The sequence below is a fragment of the Megalops cyprinoides genome, chromosome 5 (genome assembly GCF_013368585.1).
Source record: "Megalops cyprinoides isolate fMegCyp1 chromosome 5, fMegCyp1.pri, whole genome shotgun sequence".
Taxonomy (NCBI): Eukaryota; Metazoa; Chordata; class Actinopteri; order Elopiformes; family Megalopidae; genus Megalops; species Megalops cyprinoides.
The window spans coordinates 22,431,499-22,454,547 of NC_050587.1; the positions used below are offsets into that span (position 1 = coordinate 22,431,499).

At 44.0% G+C, this 23,049-nt stretch overlaps 1 protein-coding gene across 1 annotated transcript in view; it reads left to right on the forward strand.

Moving 5' to 3' along the window:
• cacna1bb (calcium channel, voltage-dependent, N type, alpha 1B subunit, b) overlaps window positions 1-23,049 on the forward strand; it is a 97,851-nt gene that overhangs the window by 1,003 nt on the left and 73,799 nt on the right. Inside the window, exons 3-4 of the mRNA XM_036528791.1 lie at window positions 4,825-5,012; window positions 18,846-18,949. Of these exons, the coding sequence (XP_036384684.1) occupies window positions 4,825-5,012; window positions 18,846-18,949 (292 nt within the window). The remainder of the gene's footprint in view (window positions 1-4,824; window positions 5,013-18,845; window positions 18,950-23,049) is intronic.

A 23,049-nucleotide genomic window follows, 5' to 3' on the forward strand; every position in this document is an offset into this window, starting at 1 on the left:
ACACATACACAGAATCAGTCACATATTCACATGTACATATACTCACACACATTCACACATTCACATGCACACACAAACACTTTGAAGGCAATTCATCATCATATACAGCACCTATCTCTATTCTGTCACAGTTACAATGAACATAATGCTGAAAATGCATTGCTACTGTTATGATGACATGGAGATTAGCTTGTGAGAATGCTGTTCCAATGTTGGGGAATGATGTGGTAATGTGTTTATTGTGGCGTTGTCCATAAGATGGGTGGGTTTCACCCCTTGTCCTAAGAGGGTTCTGCCTTTCAGGTTTTTCTTTATTCGGTGGGAGAATAAATGGCAGAGATGTGTCATGCTTTCAGTTGGGATCTGATTTGGCTTTGTTTAAATTTCAAATTAAGAATGTGTGTGTTGGCATAGAAGGTTGCATTATAAAGAAGCAGACTAGACAGATACTGTGATACTTTGACTTAGATACAACGATGGGTGCCTTAAACAAGCGTGTAATATTTGTCCAGATGTTATGTAAAAAATTTACAACTCCCCTCACTCCACAGCTCTCATCCCATGGCCAAATTAATGATGAGAATCGAGCACACTTAGATATGTATTCTGCTTATTTTCAATATTCTCGCATTACGTATGCTAATCTATCTGACAATCTGAGAGAAAAATAACAGCCTGCTGTCTCTTACAATAAGAGCTTTTCTTAGATCCATGAAATGGACTGTGTCAGGACATATTTGAATATTGTGATGCATTTTGTATGTGTACCTTATTCACAAACAAACTGATTCATTTTTAGACAAAAATTCAGCACATTCATATTTAGCACAGGCACAGAAAATTGTGTTGAAAAGCGTGCAAATAGAGTCCATTATCTGTACATTACTGTATGACTTCATCTGTTTCAAGCTGCCGAAATTTTGCTTCTGCATTTTTGATGTTCCAAGTGCTGCTTTTTTTCTTGGGGCTTTGAATTGTCAATCATACTGACACCTGCAAAGACAGGACCCCTGTGCCTCTGTGTGTGTGCACCTGGCAGCGTGTGGTTTGTGTGGTTTGTGTGCCTGAGTGCTTGAATGCACTGCATTGGTGTGTGGGTGGGTGTGTTTACGCCTGTGTATGCCAGTGTGGGTGTATGTTGTGTGTGTGTGTGCCTGTGTATGTGTATGTGTGTCTGTGTGTATTTAGATGTTGAGAGCTTCTCACCGTTTGTTTGTGTGTACAGTATGTGCGTTCATGTGTATGCATCTAGGTGTAAGCAATGACCATGTATATCTCCTTAAACATCAAAGGACAATTCTGCTTGTAAATGTAACTTTAAAGGTTATTCATTTCTCTTGCTTTCTGTAACAGTGAGTGTGGTTTCATTAGGCAAGTGTTCGGAAAAGCGAATGCGGCTCAGAGCGAAACAGGACTATTGGCAGCTCTGAGCGCATCCCAATCAGTGCTTAATTCAGAGCCCTTACTGTAATGCCGAAGAGGAGCATGCGGAGTGCTCAGAGTGTAACGATAAAGACGGCAGTGAAGACTGAAGGGACTGGAGGCGTCACTGCATGCACGGTCCTGTCACTGCTGTTCTGTCACAGACGCCCCACAGTGCGTGCTGACAGTCAGAGCAGAGACTTCGGGGGTTGAGGATTTCGGATTGCTGTGGATTGGGGGGGGGGGGGGGGGGGGGGTGACCAGGGAGCACGATTCTCACATCCCTCTACCCCTTCATCACCATATCTCTCTCCGTCACACGGCTCACTATCAGACCTCCTCCTGGTCTTTCGCGCTCTCAGTCATCAGCAGCTCGAAGCTGGGCGGACAGGGCGGAATTGATGTGGTCGGTTTTCACAAAGCTTTACTTGCAAGTCCGGGCACAGTGCACCGCGCAGTGTCAAGATTGTGAACACTGTCCCATCTAAAGCAAGCATTACCAGGATGCTGGAGCCACACATTGCAGAGCCCCTTGCCATTTACCAAGGTCCAGCCTCTAGTTGATTAGCTTTTATTGTACTTCGTTGAATTATGTTCTGAAGTTGAATTACATTCTGCTCTAGTATAGATACATTGTTCCCATGCAGCATCATGAAAGAATATGATTGAATATGATTGGTATCTTCTAAAACCTTTCCATTCTTAACCCTTCCCTCATTGTAACAACATCAGTATCATCAATATAATTAATGTTAATCTGAATGTGGCACAGCTGAAAATGGAAAGACCTGCACTCAAAAACATGCAAACAAAAACTCAGCTTTGTGTGGGTTAAGGACATCTTCCCAAGCCAGCTGTCCTAAGGGGCAGCAGTGTGGTGTAGTGGTAAGGTCTAGGGCTTGTGATCAAAAAGTTCCTGGTTCAATTCTCCGCTGGGGCACTGCTGTTGTACCCTTGGGCGAGGTACTTAACCCACAATTGCCTCAGTAAATATCCAGCTGTATAAATGGATAAAATTGTAAGTCACTGTGGATAAGAGCGTCCGCTAAATGACAATAATGTAATGTAACGTAATGGCTCAGGGTTCTGGGCGGGGTCAAAGGCTCGGCCCACTCTGGCTATGTCCTCTGAACCCCCACACTCTCGTCCTTTTTGTGGATGAGCTGCCCCCCCCCTTCCTCTCAGCCGGTAGAGGTACCCCAGTGAGAGCTGTCATCTCCCCGCCAGCCCGTCCAGGAGGAGCTCTGCTGCACACGCTCCCTCCAGTTAGTCGCCTGACTCTGATGTGCGCTCAGACCCCCCGCGGATCGCTCGGCCCGGACGGATCACAACATGTCAGAGAAGACTCGCTTCACGGGCCACAGAGGAGGGATCAGGGAACAACATGGTGTCAGGGAATAGAGACAGAGAATGGCTCAGAGCTCAATGTTCCCCTCCCTATTTATATTTTACATTAGACTGACTGATACATTCATGAACCTGTCCTGGGATCTATTGCCATAGATTTGTATCTAATGCACACATTTTTGAATGAAGTCAATAGTTGCATGGTGATGATGTCCTGATAACCTGTTTCCTGAGCAGATATTAACTTGGTATGTTAAACATGGAAAATCTATCCTTGAGACAGACCATTCATATAAAGCACAAGAAATGCATAAAACCCACAGATTCTTTATATATTGAAATTTTGCTTTGCCATCATTGGAGCTACAAGTGTTCCATGGTAAGCATAGGAGTGCAGGTAGCACTGAAACCTCCTAGACAGAGGACCAAAGGCATGCTTGAGCTGAATATCTTTGCCTGAATCTTCCATAACCTTCTGTAAGAAATTCTTAAATCCAGAAGGAAAGAGAATAGAAGGAACACAGAGTTGTGTTTTCTGTTCAGTAAATAGAACATCTTTGAGGATACCTTGTGGAAATAATTAAACAGGCAAATCTTTAATTGGTCATGCCCAGCAGTGACCTTTGACAGGATGATTCACCTATAAGTATTGGTTACAGAGTGGCAAAGTGGTTAGGTTACTGACCTTGTAACCAGGTAGATTTTGGGTCAACGTTGGGAGCGTGGCACTGTCGTTGTACCTATGAGCAAGATGTCTAAATTGAATTGCTTCAGGAAAGTGTGCACGGTGTGTAAAAGACTGTGAGCTATGTTAGTTGCCATGGATAAGGGCATCTACCAAGCAAATAAATGAACAACGTCTGTTCTTACTGTTCATTTTCAGGATTATGGTAATTACATAAAAAACAATTATCTTCAAAATGATCTCGTAAATACTCCACTCATAAAATCTGCTCAGGGGTATTAAGTTATATTGGGGCTGTGAGATTGATGGGAAATAAGATAATTAGTATTGTCTAAACTTATCAGTCTTTCAAAAAAAAGGCATAGAGAATCACCAACATGGTTACAGCTGTAGGGGTAAGTGAAATCTTTTGTTAGCTCTGAGTTGCCAGTAATCACAGATTAAATGATTCAGATGATGATGGTATTCATTTTCACACCAAAGATCAGATTTCAGCAGGTGCTGGCCACTTCGCTGCTTATGCCAAAAACACCGCATTTTTTTTCTCTCTGTAATACTATTAAAATCAGGCTATCATAATCATTTTACTGTATGTAACTGACCAATTAATAGGTGTGTTGAAAGTGCAGGGTGAGTGTAATGTGATGCTTTGAGGTGTTGTGTTTGCTTACAGTAAATAGATAACTCAACACTGACAGCAGCAGGACAGAGCAGACTACTCAGCCAAGAGTTAACAAGGCTGGAGTTTGATTTGTCTATTTGACGTGGAGACAATGTGTTGAAACAACTGCCTGTTTGTGGCGTGTGAAGCCCTGACAACCTGATAATGTAGATGTGCATGAGCATGCGGGTTATTTTGGTAACAGGCAGAATGTTTAATTAAGCACAGATGACATCACCGCTCCCGTTGTGTAGCCTTTAGAGTCGTTAACTTTCTCCCAGCTGCTGGCTGCTGCTTATGAGTCATCAGCAGGTGCTGGATGTTTGTGAGAGTGTTAACTCAGGGAGGTGTGTGTGTGTGTGTGTGTGTGTGTGTGGGGGGGGGGGTGGGTGCATTCTGTGAGATGTGTGTGTGTGTGTAAGTGTATGCTTGTGTATATGCACAGTATGTGTGCACTTGTGTGTTTGTGGAGTGTGTGCATGTTTGCATGCTCTGTTTGTGTATATGTGCAGTGTTTGTGTGTGGTTTCTTTGCACTTCTGTGTATTGGGTGTGTGTTTGTGTGTGTGTGTGTGTGTGTGTGTGTGTGTGTGTGTGTGCGCACGCGCGCCCATATTTCATGTGAAACTCTGGCCCTATCTTTTGTTAGATGCAGAGGGCATGTCAGTTTGTTTGATCTGGTTCTCACCTCATTGTACGTGTCTCTGCAGATGAGCAAGTTGCCGAGTACCCCTGCGGCCTGGAGGCTCCTGCTCGGACCTGCCCCAACGGCACTGAGTGCCGTGAGTACTGGATTGGCCCGAACTTCGGCATCACCAACTTTGACAACATCCTGTTCGCAGTGCTAACCGTCTTCCAGTGCATCACAATGGAGGGCTGGGTGGAGATACTCTACAACGTAAGTCCCCTTCTCCTCTGCACCTGACCTACTGCAGCTGAGTGGGACTGATATTTCTGGGGCTAAACTTTAGAGATGGGGGAGCAAGGCCTAATGGACTCCAACATGGGTGTAACCATAATGTCATCAGTCAGCTGGTGAAAATACGAGTGACTTGATGACCAGCATATTTGCTGCGGATAAAAGAAGTGTTTTGAATGGTTAAAAGTTAAAAGTCTTTTCATGGTGCTTCTCTCTCCCACCACTTCTGAACTATTGGTTCCAGTTCCAGGAAAGTGGTGTGCATGTAGGAATTGACACATTTGCTATGAACGTTGGCACTAGAAAGCAATCAAAGCTAATTGAAGTGACCTGAGGTTATATGGAGTGGGAAATAAAGTTCTAAAAACTGAAGTTAATAAAATAATTATAATTGGCAAAATAATCCTCTGCTCTGATGGTCAAATCCATCTGTGGTTTGTGTGATTCTGGATGGCTGCGACAGTGCTGATGTTGGGACAGCGGGTTGCCCAGAATCCTTCAGTCACGCTTTCTCTGTCAGGAGTGTTGGAACTCTCTGTCTGTAAGTTAGCCAATTTGGATAAAACTCTACCAGGTTCAGAGGCTGGGCTCTCCAGGACCAGGATTAAAGGATTATATTTTTTTTCTTTTTTTGGCAGTGGGGAGGAGGGGGCGGAGAGAAGCTTCATGCCTTATAGAAACTGTTTTCCACGTTACAGATGGGCATACTTCACTTTCTTGATCTATCTTTTCTTTTTTTACTTTGTGCTTGTGGGGAGCTTTGCCAGGCAAAAGAAATAGTGGAGGGCTTTTGATTTGCCCATGAGACTCAGTTTGGAGTGCATATCACAAAGTTCTGGAGCTTTTTTTTGAAGTGAGTTTCAGAATTCAGACCAAGCGCTGTGCAGAATACTGATGCTCCACTGCCCCGGCATGAGGTCGTCTTTCTGTTTGAACGGCAGGCTGTGTGCATGATGTTGGCATCGGGTGACAGTTCTCTAGCTTCCTTTGTGTTATGTAAAAGTAATGGAGAGCCTCTCAAGGCTTCCTTATGCCTTGTGGTATCTGTCTGTGTTCCTCTACGCTTGCAAGAGACTAGCGGTTTTACCATTCAGGTACCTGTCTGTGAGCTGACATGTCTCTCCGTATGCACAGCAAATATTTTCAATGTTTGGCGTTTTATATATAACATTTCTTGACAAAACACTTTGTTTATGTGGCAAATGAAGGAAACTGTCTTTGTTCCATGCAGCATAAGTCTGATTGATACTTTATAAAATGTGCAGGAGCTGATACTTATGGTGTCATGAGCCATTTAAGTGTGGGATTTGTCCTGAGGGGTCCTGAGCTAATGAAGGTGCTGGGGCCCATCCTCACTGTCTTCTGGGGTGTGTTCTTGTGGTGACTGATTCTTTGCTCCTTGCTCACCCCTGCAGTCTAATGCCAAACATGGTGGACATCAGTAGAAAGTGGTGACATGGAGCAAGTGCTTGTGTGCCGAAAGTTGCCAGTTCAAATCCCAGGTGGGCAGTGCTGTTATACCCTTAGGCAAGATGCTTAGCCAAAATTGCCTCCGTAAATATCCAGCTGTTTACAGTTGTAAGCTATGCAAGTCACTCCAGGTAAACGTGTCCGCTAAGGAAATGCAATGTAATGGACTCCCCAACCTGCTGCTTCGTTATGCAGAGCTGTGTTTGTCTTTCCTCCTGAGTGCAGCGTGGCTTGCTGTCGCTCACTGTTCTCCCACTCCACCTCCCCGCTGTGCGGTGAAGGGGTTTATCCTGAGCCGTGGAGAGTGCTCCTCCTAAATAGGACAGCCGGTTCTCTGCTGGGATTGATGGAATGTTAGCATGCTCTGCCTTTTTTTTTACTGGCACAAAAGAAATCCGTGGAATTGTTATTTAATTAATGCGGGAAGATTGTCAGTGCTACAAGCAGCGAGTTAGTGTCATGCTACTTTTTCCATAACCTGGCTACACTGATGTCATGCAAACACTCATGTTGTGGGCCTACAACTGACAAATTGTGACGGATTAATTATGTTGGGTTAAGTTAAAGTGCTAGTACCACGTGCAGAGTGGTGTGTATGTCGGCAGGGTTTGCTCATTTCACCAGCTCACATTCCCTAAGACTTGGTGCAAGCCTACAGGGAGATGTCACTCAGCTGACGTCATGGAAACGCTCCTATTGTCCATTTGGTGTCTGGTCTCCTGGTGTACTGTTGAGCTTGTGGTGTGGAAAAGAACAGTTGGCTGCTTGTGATCGTATAAGAGGGCTGTACTTGTGTTACAATACTCCTAAGCAAGTGCAGTGGTGTCTGTGGTGAAGGCAAGCCTAATGTGTTCAATTCTGGATTCCAAAGGTAGGGTGCATGGATAAAAATGTTTGAATTATTTTGGTAAACCGGCGTGCAGTCAGTAAAGTCACCCAGGACCTGATTAGTCAACTTGAACATTGTTCCCCCACCATGCACCGCTTTCCTGTGTTGAAAAGCCAGAGCAGATTTCAATCTGCCACAAAGCCGTGTGTCGCAATTTAGAGTCCCTTTAAAAACATGACGTCAGCTGTCTGCTCTGCGGGCACAAGTTACCTCCATCTCAGTGGTTCTGTTCACTAGGACTATAAGAGTGCTGGAGTTCATATGTACAAAAAATAAGTAATTTATTTATATATTTTTCAAATGCATCTCTTTGTATTCCTTCCCTGCAGAGACTGCATCCCACATTCAGTGACCGAGTTTTGCATGCTTTCAACACTGACACAGTTGGTTTTGAATGTTCTAGGCTTTAGGCCTTAGTGACCTGACCGTGTGGCATTTTCCTCCCGATACCAAGGTGATGCCAGCACTGTTTCGTTGATACAGATGCAAATCGTGCTTATGTAAGACCCTGCGGTCAGATCTGGGCCTGTCTCCCGAGCAGTGGGTCAGGGCACAGCTGCCTTTTCTCTCCTCAAAACCATCCTGAAATGCTGACCCAACCCAAACTAAAACCCATGTTGAGCTGATGTCACCACAAATTCTTGACCCCCTGACTTTGAGATTTTTGGGGGTGTTTAGGGGTGGACATCCATGATGCTTAATGAAGGAAACCATCTCCTTTTGTCTTCCTCCCTACTACTGTGGTGCATAGGTTGTAGTGTGTATGTTTTTTAGTCATGAGGGGAGTGGCACCCCATTTATAAGCAGAGAATACAGCCATTCTTACCACTGTAACAGTGTTCAGATTCTGATGTAACAGTCAGTATATTTTCTGATGCGATATTTCAGGGTCTCTGTGTCGCCCATAAAATACTAAGTCAATGAGAACTGGTAGAAGTTATGGGGCTGCTTTTTCAGAAATGAGAGCCAGCAGGAGAGAGGAGGGAAAAGAGCTGCAATGCTTCTTTAATAATTTCACATTCTACCTTCATATTCCAATATTATTCATTTTCAAAAATCCATACATTTGATGTATTACACTGTGCAGAATGCTCTGTAGATATTAGAGTAGAGGGCTGAGTTGAATCAATCACTGTTATACATACTGCCTGAGAGTCCAGAATCACTGAGCCTGAGGAACAGCCCCGCCCACCTGTTTATGACATCATCTGTTGTACCAGGACCTCATTCCTCTTGCTCGGTTGCTGGGGGCCATGGCCCAGGCCCCTCCCGCTGCTTCACTCCTGGTGTGAGGTGTGGGGGGTGGGGGGGTGTGAAGAAATTTCAGATGCCAGCCTGGCTGAGTGGAGTGGTGCCACTCTGCTCGCAGGCTTAGCACGTGGTGCCAGCAACTGTGCACCGTCCTCGTGCCCGGGAGATGGACGTTGCCCCTGGAAACGGGGAATGCTTCCAGCGTCTCTGCTGGAGCACTGGCAGCAGAGGACAGAATGTTTACATTCCTGCTTTGGGGGGGAAGGGGGGGGGGGCAGGGGGATGGGCGGAAAGGAGTGAGCTCTGGTATGGATCAACAATGCATTCGTCTCCATCTGTCCTGCATGTTCAGAGAGTGCCCGCCATATGGCGAGACCCTCTACACACCTCCATCCACCATGTCTGGCCTCCGTTTCAACCCACCTTTCCCTCCAGCCGTGTTTCTTCCTGTTGTCCCTGCGGTGCCATGACATCCCCTCACCTCCACATGGCTTTGTCTGAAGTGGGCAGAGGGACGTGAACAGAGTTCACAGCCCTGTTCCTCGAGCGTTCCTGTGCAGCTCACTGCAGGGCAGCGCAGGTCCATTGATTGTCCAAAGCGGGGCTCCTGTGTAATTACCACAACCCCAGCAGCACCGGACCCTCTTTGACTTTCAAGCTTTCTGATTTCTCACGTTGGGTCGCCCGCCTCACACGTGTCAGCGTAAATGGCTTCATGAGACTAATGTCGGTTGGTCCTGGGGCTGATAAGGCAGCCTTATGTAAGTCATCCATCCTTACCTCTGGCACTCAGGAGGCCGCTGAGGAGCACGGGTGTGAAAGAGGCCCACATGAGCCGTGAAGCAGCTGCAACAGTCGCTGTGAGAACGTGTCCCGGGGGTCAGGAATCGAAGAGCCATTTACACTGTGATGGGGGCAGGGAAAGCTGGGGGGGGCAAGCGGGCTGGGGCGTAGCGTAGCATACGAGAATAAATGATAGGAGGATAATGGCTGTGGTCCATTTTCCAGATTGTGGGTTCGCATTACCCCGTTGTAACCTGTGAATTAATGGCTGCCGTTAGCGGGATATTTCGTCCAGGGGGTGGAGGAGTGGAAAGGACCCCAGGGGATTCTGGGATATTTGCTAATGGTGGCCTGAGCATCACTTTCCCCACCCCCCCTCAGTCCAGGCCCCAAGGTTCCTCGCTTGTATCAGTGCCTGATTTACGGGATCCGACATGTGTTCTTCCCTGGGGGGGGAAGGGGTACAGGGTATGGAATCGATTGAGCTCAGCTAGGTCCTGTGCAGTTCATTAAATTCACTCCCCATAAGTGAGGTCAAGTATGAGTGTGTAGACCAGGGCGATGATGCGTTTCAGCCTTAAGGTACCATGCACATAGTCGATGCATCTTATGTATCAAAAATTTTAAAGTAACACATTTTATAATATTTATAATATTTACATTGCGATATATTATTTTATATGATGTTGTACAGTTTATACTGTGTACGCATATACATGTATGTGCATGTTTGTGTATTTGTCTATAACTGGGTACAGATAGACACTGAAATGTGCAAGGCTGGACTTAAATCTTCATACTCCTGGCTGCTGTATTTTTTGTACTGAAAGTCACCATTAGTAATTATGATATGCAGTGTAATGCAGTTGTTACTCTAAGGTATGTGGACTTTAATTGTACAGTATGAGATTGCTACATGTTGCTTTTGAGATGTAACATGTTAGATGTTGAGAGGTGTGCAATACTGGTCATATTATACTAAAACAATTCTATGTCAGGGACATGTTTTGACATTTTTGTCCTGTTGTTCTCTTAGCCAGTTCTTTAAAATTGTGTTGCATTTTACACATTAAAAGTATCTAAACGCAGTGCACCCACCGCTCACATCCCTGATGCTGAGGGACATGAGGCTCCCGTATTCCCCAGCTCGTTTCTTGTACTTGTTACTCAAACGTTCCCTTAAATAATCAGCAGTGTAGCGCCATGTGACTCTGTGTAAAATGTCATTGGATCAAAAGGTGCAAAGCTACATCTAGCCTTGTAAACACGGCCTGTGCAGCTGGAGCCTAATCCAGGTATCCCACAGTTCAGAGACAGCTGGATGCCTGAGATTGTGACTCTTCAGGGCCTTCTCATTAGTGAATGTGAGAAACCCCTCAGGTGCGGACTTGTTTTCACTTCCCCTTCCGCCAGAGTCACACTGAGGGCTTGGGTGGTCTGTTCTAAACTAGCGGCCATTGTGAGGCACTGAAGTGTATATCCCTGCTCTATAGCGCTGCTATTTCTGCAACAGTGTGGTATAGTAATAAGTGGCGAGAAAGAGGGCTACTGAATGTAAGCTACTGTATGTCAGTCGTTCCGGGTAAGTGCATCTCCTTAGCAACTGTAATGTAATCTGTTTGAGGTGCACCAATTTTTTGTTGGTGTACTTTGATGCAGAATCAATTGAGTTTTATCTTCCAGGACACACTCTGGAGTTCTGATGGGCTCTAAAAATACAAGTTAGTTTGCTGGAGATTTTCAGGAGCACCCCTAGATAGGCTACACTAGACATACCCAGAAGCAATACACCATGTTCATGAATGGAAGATTATTATCCTATTATAAATTCAAAAGCAATAATAATTGGTTGAGTTGGCCATTATCCAAGGGGTCCCAAGTGTAATATCTACATTGTTTTCAAAGTAAAATTCAACTGTGACATTAATACTCAAAAACGAAAGTGTTTTTTTTTTGGAGGCAGGGGTTATGATTGTCTTTATTAATAATGTGGCAATCTTCGTTTCATGCCAGCTGAGTTCAATTTTCTTTTCCAGCTTCATAATTAGGTTGTGCAAATGAGAATTCTGCTTAATTGCCTATGCTGTGTCATGTGTTGTTTTATGGCTGCTGTCCTCCTTCTGTGTTACAGCATACCTGGCGATACATAAACGTACCAATTAGCCCTTACATTTCTGCACGCGCTCTGCAGCGAAAGTGTCCCCTTAACCTCCCTTGTGTTTCCCACCGCACTTAACTGCAGTAATCTGAGCTAATGATCTAAGTAATTGTCCCCGTCTTTGTTCTGCTTGTTCTTTTGTTTCCAGTGTTACTGGGTTTTTTTTGTTTCTTGTTTTTTTTGTTTTTCTTTTTTGTCAAATGAAAAATCATGATCGACCGATACGGCCAGCAGGAGGCCCCAGCTCAGTCAGACAGAGATGGCCTCCCCTATGTCCCACACCTCATTAGGGGCTGTTGAGTCACTAAGCTGAAACCACCTAGTTGTGCACCTTGACCCAGAGCTCGAGCGTCCTGCATTGTTAGAGCAACGACAGGACTCATTAAGCGCTTTCAAAAATAGCCGCACGGGGAGCAGAGATGGATCGTGTCAGGGACCCATGCAGCAGCGAGTCCTTTTATGGACTAGCTGTTTGTTAATTGGAGCGGCAGTAAAAACAGGGGGTGGGGGGGGAGCGTCTCCAGAATGCATGCAAGAGAGTAAAGTGGCACTGTTGCTGTCCATGGTGCTGAACTCAGATTCTGCAACCAACAGGTGAGCTTCTGTTGCCACTATATACTGCTTTGAAAATGTATGCAGGAGATGAATTGAGTTTGATTGAATTAAAGGTTTATTACTGATTTTTCCTCATTACTGATAAACCCCCCCCCCCCCCCCCCCCCCCCCCCCCTCCCCCTAACTTCCCAATACACGCACATGTTCAGGACCTCTTTCTCCTTTTTACATTGTGCAAATGAAAACAATTCAAACCTATAAGAAGTATAGCATTTAACAGAACATTCAGGCCCTGACCCCCACCCCTACACACTTCCCTTTGTTATCTAGTGAGGACAATGCTTAGGTGCTTGGTATAGAGGTGTGGGCTGAGTGCTTTGAGATGTGCTTCTGTGTAACTGTACACAGTGGCAGAGAGAGCTGCTTTCTTCCCTGTGCAGGGCCACTTGGGGCCCCCACATTCTTGTGGGTAACCACTGCAGGGCACTTCCCTCCAGGGTCAAGGTGAGTCTGTTTCACTATGGCTATTGGAACGCAGTAACCAGGAAACTGTGACCCTTATGGCAGTGGGGGTGCAAGGAGCCTGGTATGAAACACAGGCCTGGTGGATGCTGGGTTGTGCTGTTAGCCGGGCTCATGCTTGCCTGGAGGCCTCTTGGCCTTCTGGGGGACCAGAAGAATAGGAAGAGAATGCTGTCCTACTGGCAAAGGATTATGGGTCTCCAGCATGATGGAGGCACTGGCTCCCAGAGGAATAATCCTGTTAACATGGAAACCAAGGCCCCATGGAAACACTGAGGCATTTAATTTCCTTATTGACAGGTTACATGACTGATTAACACATCCAAGGTAGTGAGTGCATGGTGTGTAATGATTTTCTGAAGAGTGCTAAGACTTTTTTTTACTTTTAAAATTTACTACCTGGACGGCTGTCAAAAAGAGCAGTAATTAACAGGAGGAAAGACAAAAAGGAATTGAAAAAAAATTAAAAAACACAAGAAAGAGAGTGAGTCAGAGAAAGACACAAACAGTGAGAGGGACAAAAGAGAGATGGAGAGGGAGTCAGAGAGAGAAAGAGGCTGTATGCTGTTAGATTCTGTGGATTGTGGCATTTGGTCTCCAAGTCTGTTTGCTTAATGTGGTTTCAGTGTTCAGTACCAGATGGGAAGCTGGGTGGCTATTTATCATGAAAGCACACTTTACCACACCTAAATGTTAAAAGGTTTTTGTTTAGGGGACAAGAAAATGATTTTGCCCCTGCCTTCACTGGAGCTGTTCCACCATGTGCTTGGATTGTTTGCAGCTTGTCTGAATTCTCAAAGGGACCATATGTTGCCTTCCTTTTCGTTGGAGAAATTTCTCTTTGTTAGAGCAGGTTTTTCAGAGGACCTTGTGTGTATTTGTGTGTCTGTGTGCGTGCGTGTCTGTGTGTGTGTGTGTCTATGTGTGTGCGTGCGTGCGTGCGTGCGTGTGTGTGAGTGAATGTAGGCCTGTAACCTAGCAGTGTATTCATCAGTGCTTTTAAAAACAGACTTCCTCCTCCCCTCAATGGAAGGATTTGATTAAGCTGTGTGTATGGTTCACAGAATACCCTGTTGATTACTACAGATCCATCATGTCTCTGTGTACAGTAGTCCATATTTGAGAATTATTCCCTAAAGAGTATCGACTGAAGATGTACTATGTACTCAGTATATTTCACTTTCAGTTATGTGCCTCTGATACAAGAGTGCCACCTCTTACACCCTGCATGTAGTTTTACTTCCAGTGTTACTGCTCAGGACCTCTTCATGTGGCCAAGAGTCTCCCCTTGTCATTGGAGCAGTTGAATTATGTTAATTAATCGTGAAACCAGGAACTAATAGACCTACAATATGCATGCATATTTTAAAGTCTCTTCACTTGTGTAAGCTCTCAAGCAGGTGCCTGATTGGTCCTGAATTATGTCATAAAGGGCAAGTATCTAATGTCGCAGGTCGGCAGTGTAATTTTCCACACAAAGCCCTGGGTCTATTTCCAGCCCAAGAGAAGACTGTAATTGAAAGTATGTTCTCCCAGTCTAGAGTCTGAAGGTGGGCTTGCATCCCAGGGTTGACCTGTCTTGGATTCAAGGAGCTATTTTTGTCCCGTGCTGAAAGGAACCGGGGCATTATCACCTGTCACTCATCGCTGGGCGTCTGCAGACACCAACAAAAGGAGCTTCCTTTATCTGTCCTGATGGCAGAGATGCTGGCTTGATCTGCACTTCATTTACTTGTGTACTTATTTATCTATTTTCCCGATGAGAGTCTCCATCACAATGACTTTGACCGGTGCTGAGGTGGACATCGCTTTTGGAAATGGGGCTGTTCTTTCAATGGTCTCTGATAAGGTTTATTTTCAGTTACGACTGAGCGATCCTATAAACATTAATCTCCCTCCCACACTTACAGGATGACTGAGTGGCTCCGCTGAGGGAATGACAATACGTTTTGTTAGTCCTGTAATTCAAAGATACTCCCAAGCTGTGCCCTTGTAGAGTTTTACAGTAAAAAGGTGAATGCCCTTCCATGAAAACATACACTTATGATTATTGACTGTGTGCCCCTGTGCATATGTGCATTTGTACATGTGTTTGTATTATTCATGATAAAATATTTTTGAAGTGTTTAGTAAGCTGTGAGTTGTCACAATTTAACTCAAAGATCAGTTGATTCTTAAAAATGATTTGGTTTGTATGCAAGACCTTGACTGGAACAAATTAGTGCCATCCCCCCAAAGCCCTTTCCTGCACACAGGTTTCCACTAAACAGCAATTTCATGACATGCTGATGAGCTATGTTTATCATGAGTCTGTCCTTCCAGGTAATGCGTTAAGAGCAGATCTTATCATCTCTCGCTCAGGATGGGGCCGTTGGGTTGTTTTTTTCACCTCAGAAGCAGAACGTCAGAGCTGTAGCGGGGTTGTTGTGTCGCAGTGTGCCGCTCTTGTTTCCGGCCCGTCACTCAGGGATGCTGGGGATATTGATGCGTCCGGCTCTTTCACCCAGCTGAGTGATCTTGCAGACCCTGAGAGAAGCCTCTGGGGCCGTCCCTGGCAGACCAAGCCCCTCTCCACCCCTAGTCCTGCACAGTTCATAGCAGGATCACTCAAGGGCCATTACTTTAATATGGTGAATTGGAGACGGAAAGAGGAGGTGGTGTTGACAAGGAGGAGGCGGAGGAGGAGGGGGAGGGGTGGGGGTTAGAATAATAGTTGTCAAATTCAATTCTGCAAGTGATTGAATTAGCATCTTTGGAGCGCTGGACGGAGGTACTGTTCAGCATGACAGACAGAATCAATCAAGTGCAGAGAGAGAGAGGGGGAGAGAGAGGGAGGAAGAAAGAAAAAGAGGAGAAGCTCATTGGAAAGGTCAGCGTGAGCATTAGGAAGTCTCTCTCTCTCCCTCTCTCTCTCTCTCTCTATCTCTCTGGTTTTTCAGTTTTTGATCTGATTATTATCATGTCACTTATTTGTTAATAATGATCACCTTTCATGTCGTTCCATTACTTCTGATAGTAAAAACACCCTATGCCCACCCCCCTCCACAGAAAGAGGATTCTTCTGCTGAATGCAGCAGAATGTAGTAAATTAGATTTGGCGCAGTCCATTGTTGGAGAATGGGGGAGGGGCAGGGGTGCTTTTAATGAGGAGGTTCTTGGCCCTGTCACTTGGTTGTTGAATGCGATTGATTAAGATGCCTATGTTCTCTCTACTGCAGCCTCTCTCTTCTGCTGAATAAGGGTTTTTTTTGGTGAACAAAAGGATAAAGAGCGTGGCTGGGATGTGTTTTAAAAATAGGTATTTAACTCATTACAAGGGACCTTTTTCATAGGATTGTATATGCATTTTTAAATGTGAGTCTATTGTGGTGTCTTAGAGTGATTTATCACTGTACTATAACTTGGAGAGATCCTGCTATCCTATATGGAACACTTTTTTTCTCCTAAGGTGCATATTCTTTTGAATTTCCAAAGATATCTCAGAAACATTCTCAGTGGCTATTATAAGCAGCTATAATGCTCAATACAGGAAAAAAAACTCACATTATATTGCTTATTTGCTCATCATATATCCAAGTCCCCATGATTTTACAAGTTACCCATATTCACTAATGGAATTTTACTAAAAATATCGTCATAGCTATTCACATACTGTGCCTAAGGACACAGTTATGACCAGGATTCGATCCGTAATGTTCACTACAATAGAAATGGTAGCTAGTTAGCAAGGCTCCACTGAATAGGCCATAGGCCTATTCATACTGACAATCGTAACATTTGTACAATCATATACAGCTGTTAATGGAAAGGCATACAGTGTCTCGAGAGACCTGAGAGCTGACTAGTTCAGACCATGGACAATCTCCTATCCATCACTGTCCGTGTGTTTCAAACAGCTCCCATGTGGGATGCTACGGAACACAGATCAGATGCTTTCATAAAATTTTATAAAAGTTTTAAATCAATCATTTCATATAAAAAATGTAACAATATGTTCAAATATGTAATTGTCACAACCGATTTGTTGTTGCTGTATTATGGATCATTACCTGATGAACAATGTGAGAAAAAAAACAACACACTTTTTTTTCCTTTTTAAAATAAAGTATTTAATATTACTTATATTTTTAACTTCTGCCATTTTTCTTAAGTATTGAAAAGGCTCATCTCAGTTCCAGAACTGCTTTATTTTCTCAGACGTATCTGCTTAGCTTTCAGAATTAAAGTGTATTGTGACTATATTCTGCAAAGAGGACTGATAACTCAGCAAGAAAATTTACTGGCCACCAGACCCTGGGCAGAGAGGTGTGGTTTTCCAGAGCAATTTACATTTATTTGCAGTGAACAAGTTTGTACTAAGTTAAGTTTGAATACTAAAAAACTGAAAAATACATAAATAAGGTATGCAATAAATGTTTCAGTCTGAATTGGTCACTTGATTTTGAATGCAGCAAAAAATGAAGCAAGCGTCATCTTCTTGATGAAAAATATTCTACATTTTAATGCAGGGCTTCCACTGAAAGGCAATGACCTGCCAGCAACTGATGTTTTTTTTAAAGCACCATTCTAACTGCTCATAATTTCCTCCTCCGCATCATTTAACATTGCAGCCATGCCTTCACTTGTCCACTTGGAGATTTATTTGTTTCATTGTGTTATACCGTTCCCATGCATTTTCCATGAAGCAACCTGCAGGCCTTTGATGACACACTGAATTCCTAATTGAACTGAGCAGATTGTTTTCTATTGGTCAGGAGACACAGCAGGTATGGCATGCTGTTTGTTTGACTTCAGTTTATGATCTGAAAACCAAGACATGGCATTTCAGCCAAAAATAGGTTTTGGTGCTTTCTGCTTCATTCCTGTGCTTGGTATGGATGTTCTGTTTTGACTGTATCCCTTCAATAATACTCATAACAAGCCAGCAAATCAGAACTTGTGTAGCTTCAGCAATGGAACACACACAGGTGTATCAAAGTGGAGCACAGCGAGCTGACTGCTTGGTCCATATGTTTAGAATCTGTTTCTTTGTCCATTATTTTTTCCTCACGGATCCCCTAAGCAGAGAATGTGCATTTGATTAGCAAAATCAAATAGGCCTGTCATGCAGTCTCCTTCCTTTGATGTCTCAGTTTTGTCAGTTGTACAATTAAATGAAGTCAGCCCTGCTGGAGTAGTTAATGTGACTGATATGTGGAATGGGTGAGGGGTGAGGGGGGTTGAATAAGAATAGTTTAATAGATGCATATCCTATTTATTAATTCAGTTACTGTGACCACCTACCAAGCCCTCATTTAACCAACAGTCACAGTGTTAATGATCAAGAGTTTTAATCTTTCATCTAGTTTCCTTACCTTATGTAGCTTTATGGCAATAATATCTAAAACATGACATTCTCTGTAGTGTGATTGACATTTTGGTGACATCCTTGACCTCTTCCCACCTGTAGCCATTCAGTTTAGCGCATATCTAATGCTCCAACTGCATGGATGGATGGGCCAGTATCTTCTTGAATTTGTGTACTGGCAGCTGAAGCGATGCGGAACGCTTCAATCTCCACATGCTGGCTTCCATATGTTCACCCCAGTGGGTCAGCATTTTACCCACTGCGGGATGCAATAGGGTGTGGCGTAGTCCTTAGAATCAGATTTGTTAGTTATTTTGTGCTTTTTTGGGGGCCAGTTTTCTTTGAGCAGGAAGAGGTTTAATCACTTGCTCAACAGAGAATCTGGGCACTCAGTTAAACTGTGTGTCAATGTGATGGGAGGAATTAACAATACTTTTACGTGATTATGATCATATACCCTATTGCATCAATTAGAGGCAATTTACTCATGTAATGACACTGTAGCTAGATAACTGTAATTACATTAGTTATGCAAGTAATAGCTATGCAAGAACACATTGTTAGATAATGTCTAGAACTGCAGGCTGCTGGGTGAATTTGGGGTTAAATGTAAGATGGACCTGATGCTGATAATAGGGTTGAGTAGCACTCTGTTTACATAACACTGAAGGAGTAACACAGTAATTGTGTTATTACAAAGTTATTACAGTAGATTCCCTACTTACATAATGGGACCCTTCAACGCACATTGCTTAACTTCTGTTAAACTCCTAAAAATTGTTACTAAGACAAGAAAATAGTGGATAAAAAAAAAATCTTTCTCTCTCTGTCTCCCAGGCTAATGATGCCTCAGGGAACACCTGGAACTGGCTGTACTTCATCCCCCTCATCATCATCGGCTCCTTCTTTATGCTCAACCTGGTGCTGGGAGTCTTATCAGGGTAAGTGGCATCTGATCTCACTGCACTGTCAGCACTGTACCCACTTTGCTGCATCTTGACTCACTAACCGAAGCTGTATCAGTCTCTCAGAGGGATGTGATGAAAACCATGCAATGCAGGCACTGAAAGGCTTGAGCGCAGAATGCCAGCTGAAAGGAAGCTATATAAGCTTGCCTCTACACAGCTGAGTCCGTTTTAAAGACAGTTAAAACAACAGAACATTAAATAAATGTACACAAATAACATTAATGTGATATTTATTTGAGAAACATTTCATGAGAAATCAAATTTTTTGAGTCACTGTTGTGTATGAAATAAAGAATTTCTATACTGGAGAAAACACATTGAAAATAAGGCCTTTCCCAGCATGCCTTGGGGCCAGCAGTCTGCCGATGTACAGACTTGGCATCGCTAACAAACCATCAGTTTTAATTTACCATGGCGGAGAGGTTTGCTGGAACACATTTGTGTCTACCCCCAGTTTGCCCTGAATTGTCACGGGGAAGGACAGAACTAAGCATGTTTCAAACAGAGCTGAATCCGTTCAGCTCAATCTGGGGGGAGAAAGCCAAATTACTGAAATCGTGTACATTGCTAGCAGTTTTGTCTGAGTGGATGGAAAGGGTGAAACACACAACACACATACACACACACACACACACACACTGGGCTTAATGGAGGGCCTCCTGGTGGCTGCACAGTGGTACACTGTTGCCGTAGCAGTAGCTGCTGTGAGGAGCAGCTGAATTGATTACTTCTCGGAAGCCTAATCTCATTTTCACTGCTGTTCCAGCAAATGGCTCCTGTGCTCTCTGAGGTGTCAAAGTAGCATCACAGTGCATTTGTTACAAATCCTTTGTTCCATTCCAGCTTTCCACTCTCCGTTTTTATTCTTTTCATACACTTTTAAATCAGATCTGGTTGGCGTTCATTTTTTCATCCAATTACTGTTTGCATGCTCTCTTGCGCTTTCTCTCTTTCGTTCCCTCTCTCTCTCTGGGGCCACTGGGTTACTGTAAGTTAATCACCCCCTGTTGAATCCAGACGAGAGATTCTTTTGGTCATGTGTTGACACTGGGAACACTGTGAGAGACAGAAATCAAGCGCATGTATTATAGGGACCACCTCCTTCACATTTACAGTGTTTCAAGCAGAGAGCTACAGACCAAGACAGAGTTCTAGGTAGCTACGCCAGGACGGAGATGAATGACAGAGACGTGTTGCTCTTAAGGGTAATTGTTCTGTATTATGTATTTGCTAATACAGGCACTGCTATGTGTTTTATTAGTGTATTAGTTTTATTATTAGTTTTTTTTTTTTTCAACTCGATGCTCAGTTGCCGTTTTACCTGTTTTTCTGCTCTTTCTGTGTTGTTATTGTTGTTTTTCCTGCAAAATGTGTTAAATGTGTCTTACAATTACTTTGTAAATTGCTCTGGATTAGTATAATTGCCAAATTAACAAAACAAATACATAAATTATTTTTAGCTCAACATTATGATGTGATAACATTCAAATATCAAGTTTATGTTAATTTCATACAGGCCTCTTTGAAGTCAAGAACTGGTTTCGAACACTCTGCCCTGGAGTAGCTCTCTAATGGAAATGGCTTGCAGAGCCCTGATGTCCATGTCCATAGTCTAGGGGCCTGGACAGAGAGAGTAAGGCCACTCTTTGTCCTCAAAACATCTGCAGAGATGTATAGAAAATCCTGATGAGGTGGCCTGAGCGCCTGATGTAAAAGGGTGTCACAAACTCTTGGATGCTTTCAGGCTCATGAAAAAAGAACTGAATACACGCTGGCATTATCCCTCCCCAACCTCCCAACATGATGACCTGAAAGCCCGTTGCGATAGATAACAGGTCAGGCGCCCCAGGGTGCTTTCAGACTCCTGAGAAAGAATAAAACGCACGTCGGTATAATGGCTTCTCCCGCCTGTGTCCTGACTCACGCTGGTGATGATTTCTCTTAAGGGAGTGATGGAAGGGCAGTGAAAAGACACTCACACCGTTAGGGGTCTTCCCTGGCTTTACGCATACGTGTTGGCTTTTTGATTACAGTGATCTCATTCGGTTTTTCCGTACTGTATCTCACCTCTTTGTCCTTGATCAGAACGTGTCTGTCTCCGTTCGCCTCCTTCTCGTCTCAGAGCGTGAAGTGAGCTCATTAACATACGCTCTGGTATTCAAGGTGATTGTAGAGGACTGACTTGTCTGGGTATTATACCTGGAAAAGAGGAATGTAGATGCATTGGGGCTGATGCTTTGTGCCAGCATTCGGTGTAAATTTACATTTATCATGGAAATTAAGTCAGATGTTAAGCGGATTAACGTTTCTTTGTGTATATGTGTGTATGTGTGTACGTGTATGTGTTTGCATTTATTTGAACATATGTATACTCCTTGAATATGAATTACATTTGGGATATCAAATGGCTCAGAGAATAAAATCTGGGCCAGATCATTTGGAGTAGGTTTTCACAGCATCTCGGAACTAGGCTTTCCTGGGTTCCAATTATCGATTCACCCTGTGATTCCCCATCACTTTGAATTCAGTGATCACTGTGATTACTAACTTTGTCAATCTGGATAAAGTCCTTTCTTAAATTTGTTCCTCAAAACCAAATGACAAAGGGCTTTTGTATTGAGTCATGTCCTATGTCTGAATAACTGTGTTATCGAGAAGAGGCCACCACACGCTGTGATTTGGGTCTCTGCAGGAGCAGTGCCGAGGGGCGGCGCAGTGGGGTATCATACAGGACTGAAATGCAGCAGGTGGTGGGGGTGGGGGGCAGGAAAGATGTCAAAGGTCATTATCCTCTGTGTAAGGTGGACAGGACTGCCACCCCATGCAGGGATGAGAGAAGACAGTCAGAGACACAGACAGTGGGGAGGTGTACCTCTTTTCCCATCACCCCTCCCCCTCCTCCCCCCTCCACCATGTGGAAAACACCAAGGCTTTTCTGTGAAGTGGGCACCTCTGGTGGGAAATGTCTAAATGTCTGAGTCACATCACAGCTGGAGGTTAGGGAGTGGGAGTTGGGGAGTGGGGGGAGGCAGGGGGTGCCAGGATGCTGTAGCTGGTTGCTGTTTTTTCCTTACTCTCTCTTTTTCAGTTCAGTCCAGTTCAATAGTGCCTTATTGGCAGGTCACACCAAAGCAGTGTGGCCAAAGCAATCATGTACTCTGCAATGACTATCCAAATAAATAGGTATATAAAACATAAATATGCATACACGGTACTTCCCCTAAATATTTTTTGGTGGGGAGCAGTTTGGGGGGGTGGCTCTTTGATGATCATGGTCATAGTCATTTTCAGAGTTTGGTGTTTGGTGGGAGCCCCCCCCCCCCCCCCCCCCCCAAGGCTATTTTAGGGGAAACCCAGATACATGAGCCTTAGGTCAACACTGTTCAACACCTTCTCTCTCCCACTCCTTCTCTGTCCAGCCCTCCCTCTCCCTCCATCTCTGGTGTAGAAGGTCAGTGTTTAATGATCTTGCACAGTGAGGATGACAGAGTGGTTCTTTTCAGTTGGTGACTCTGACAACAGAGGGCTCCCATTGATCCCTCACTCACACACGCATAGACAAGGCACACACATAGTCACACATACACATTTAAAATTGGCTTTCAAAGTTCAGTCTTAAAGGTAAGGGATTGAATGGACTTGACTTAATTGAATTGACTGATGATTCATCTCAGAATTTATAAAGCACAACCCCTAACCTCAAAATTCCTTAAATTTATGATAAAGTATGTATCTGCAGAACTAGTATTTAACGACTTGCTTATGTGCTTATGTCTGTCACCAACACAGTTTCAGAGCTGGGTAAATCCTGTATTCTTGTGTCAAGTCAGATTTACTTAAAAGTCGCTTGAGTTTGTGTGAGTGTGTGAGTGAGATATTTGTTTGTGTGTGTGTATGTGTGTGTGTGTGTCTGTCTGTCTTTCTGTCTGTCTCTGTGTGTGTAGTGTGCTCATGTATAAGATGGGCATTGTGAATCTGGCCTTCTTCTTTGCTGCCCTCTCCTGGTTCTAGATAGGGGAAATCAATGGTGTCTGTCCGAGAATGGGGTTCTGAGGAGGGGGGTCCCTCATATT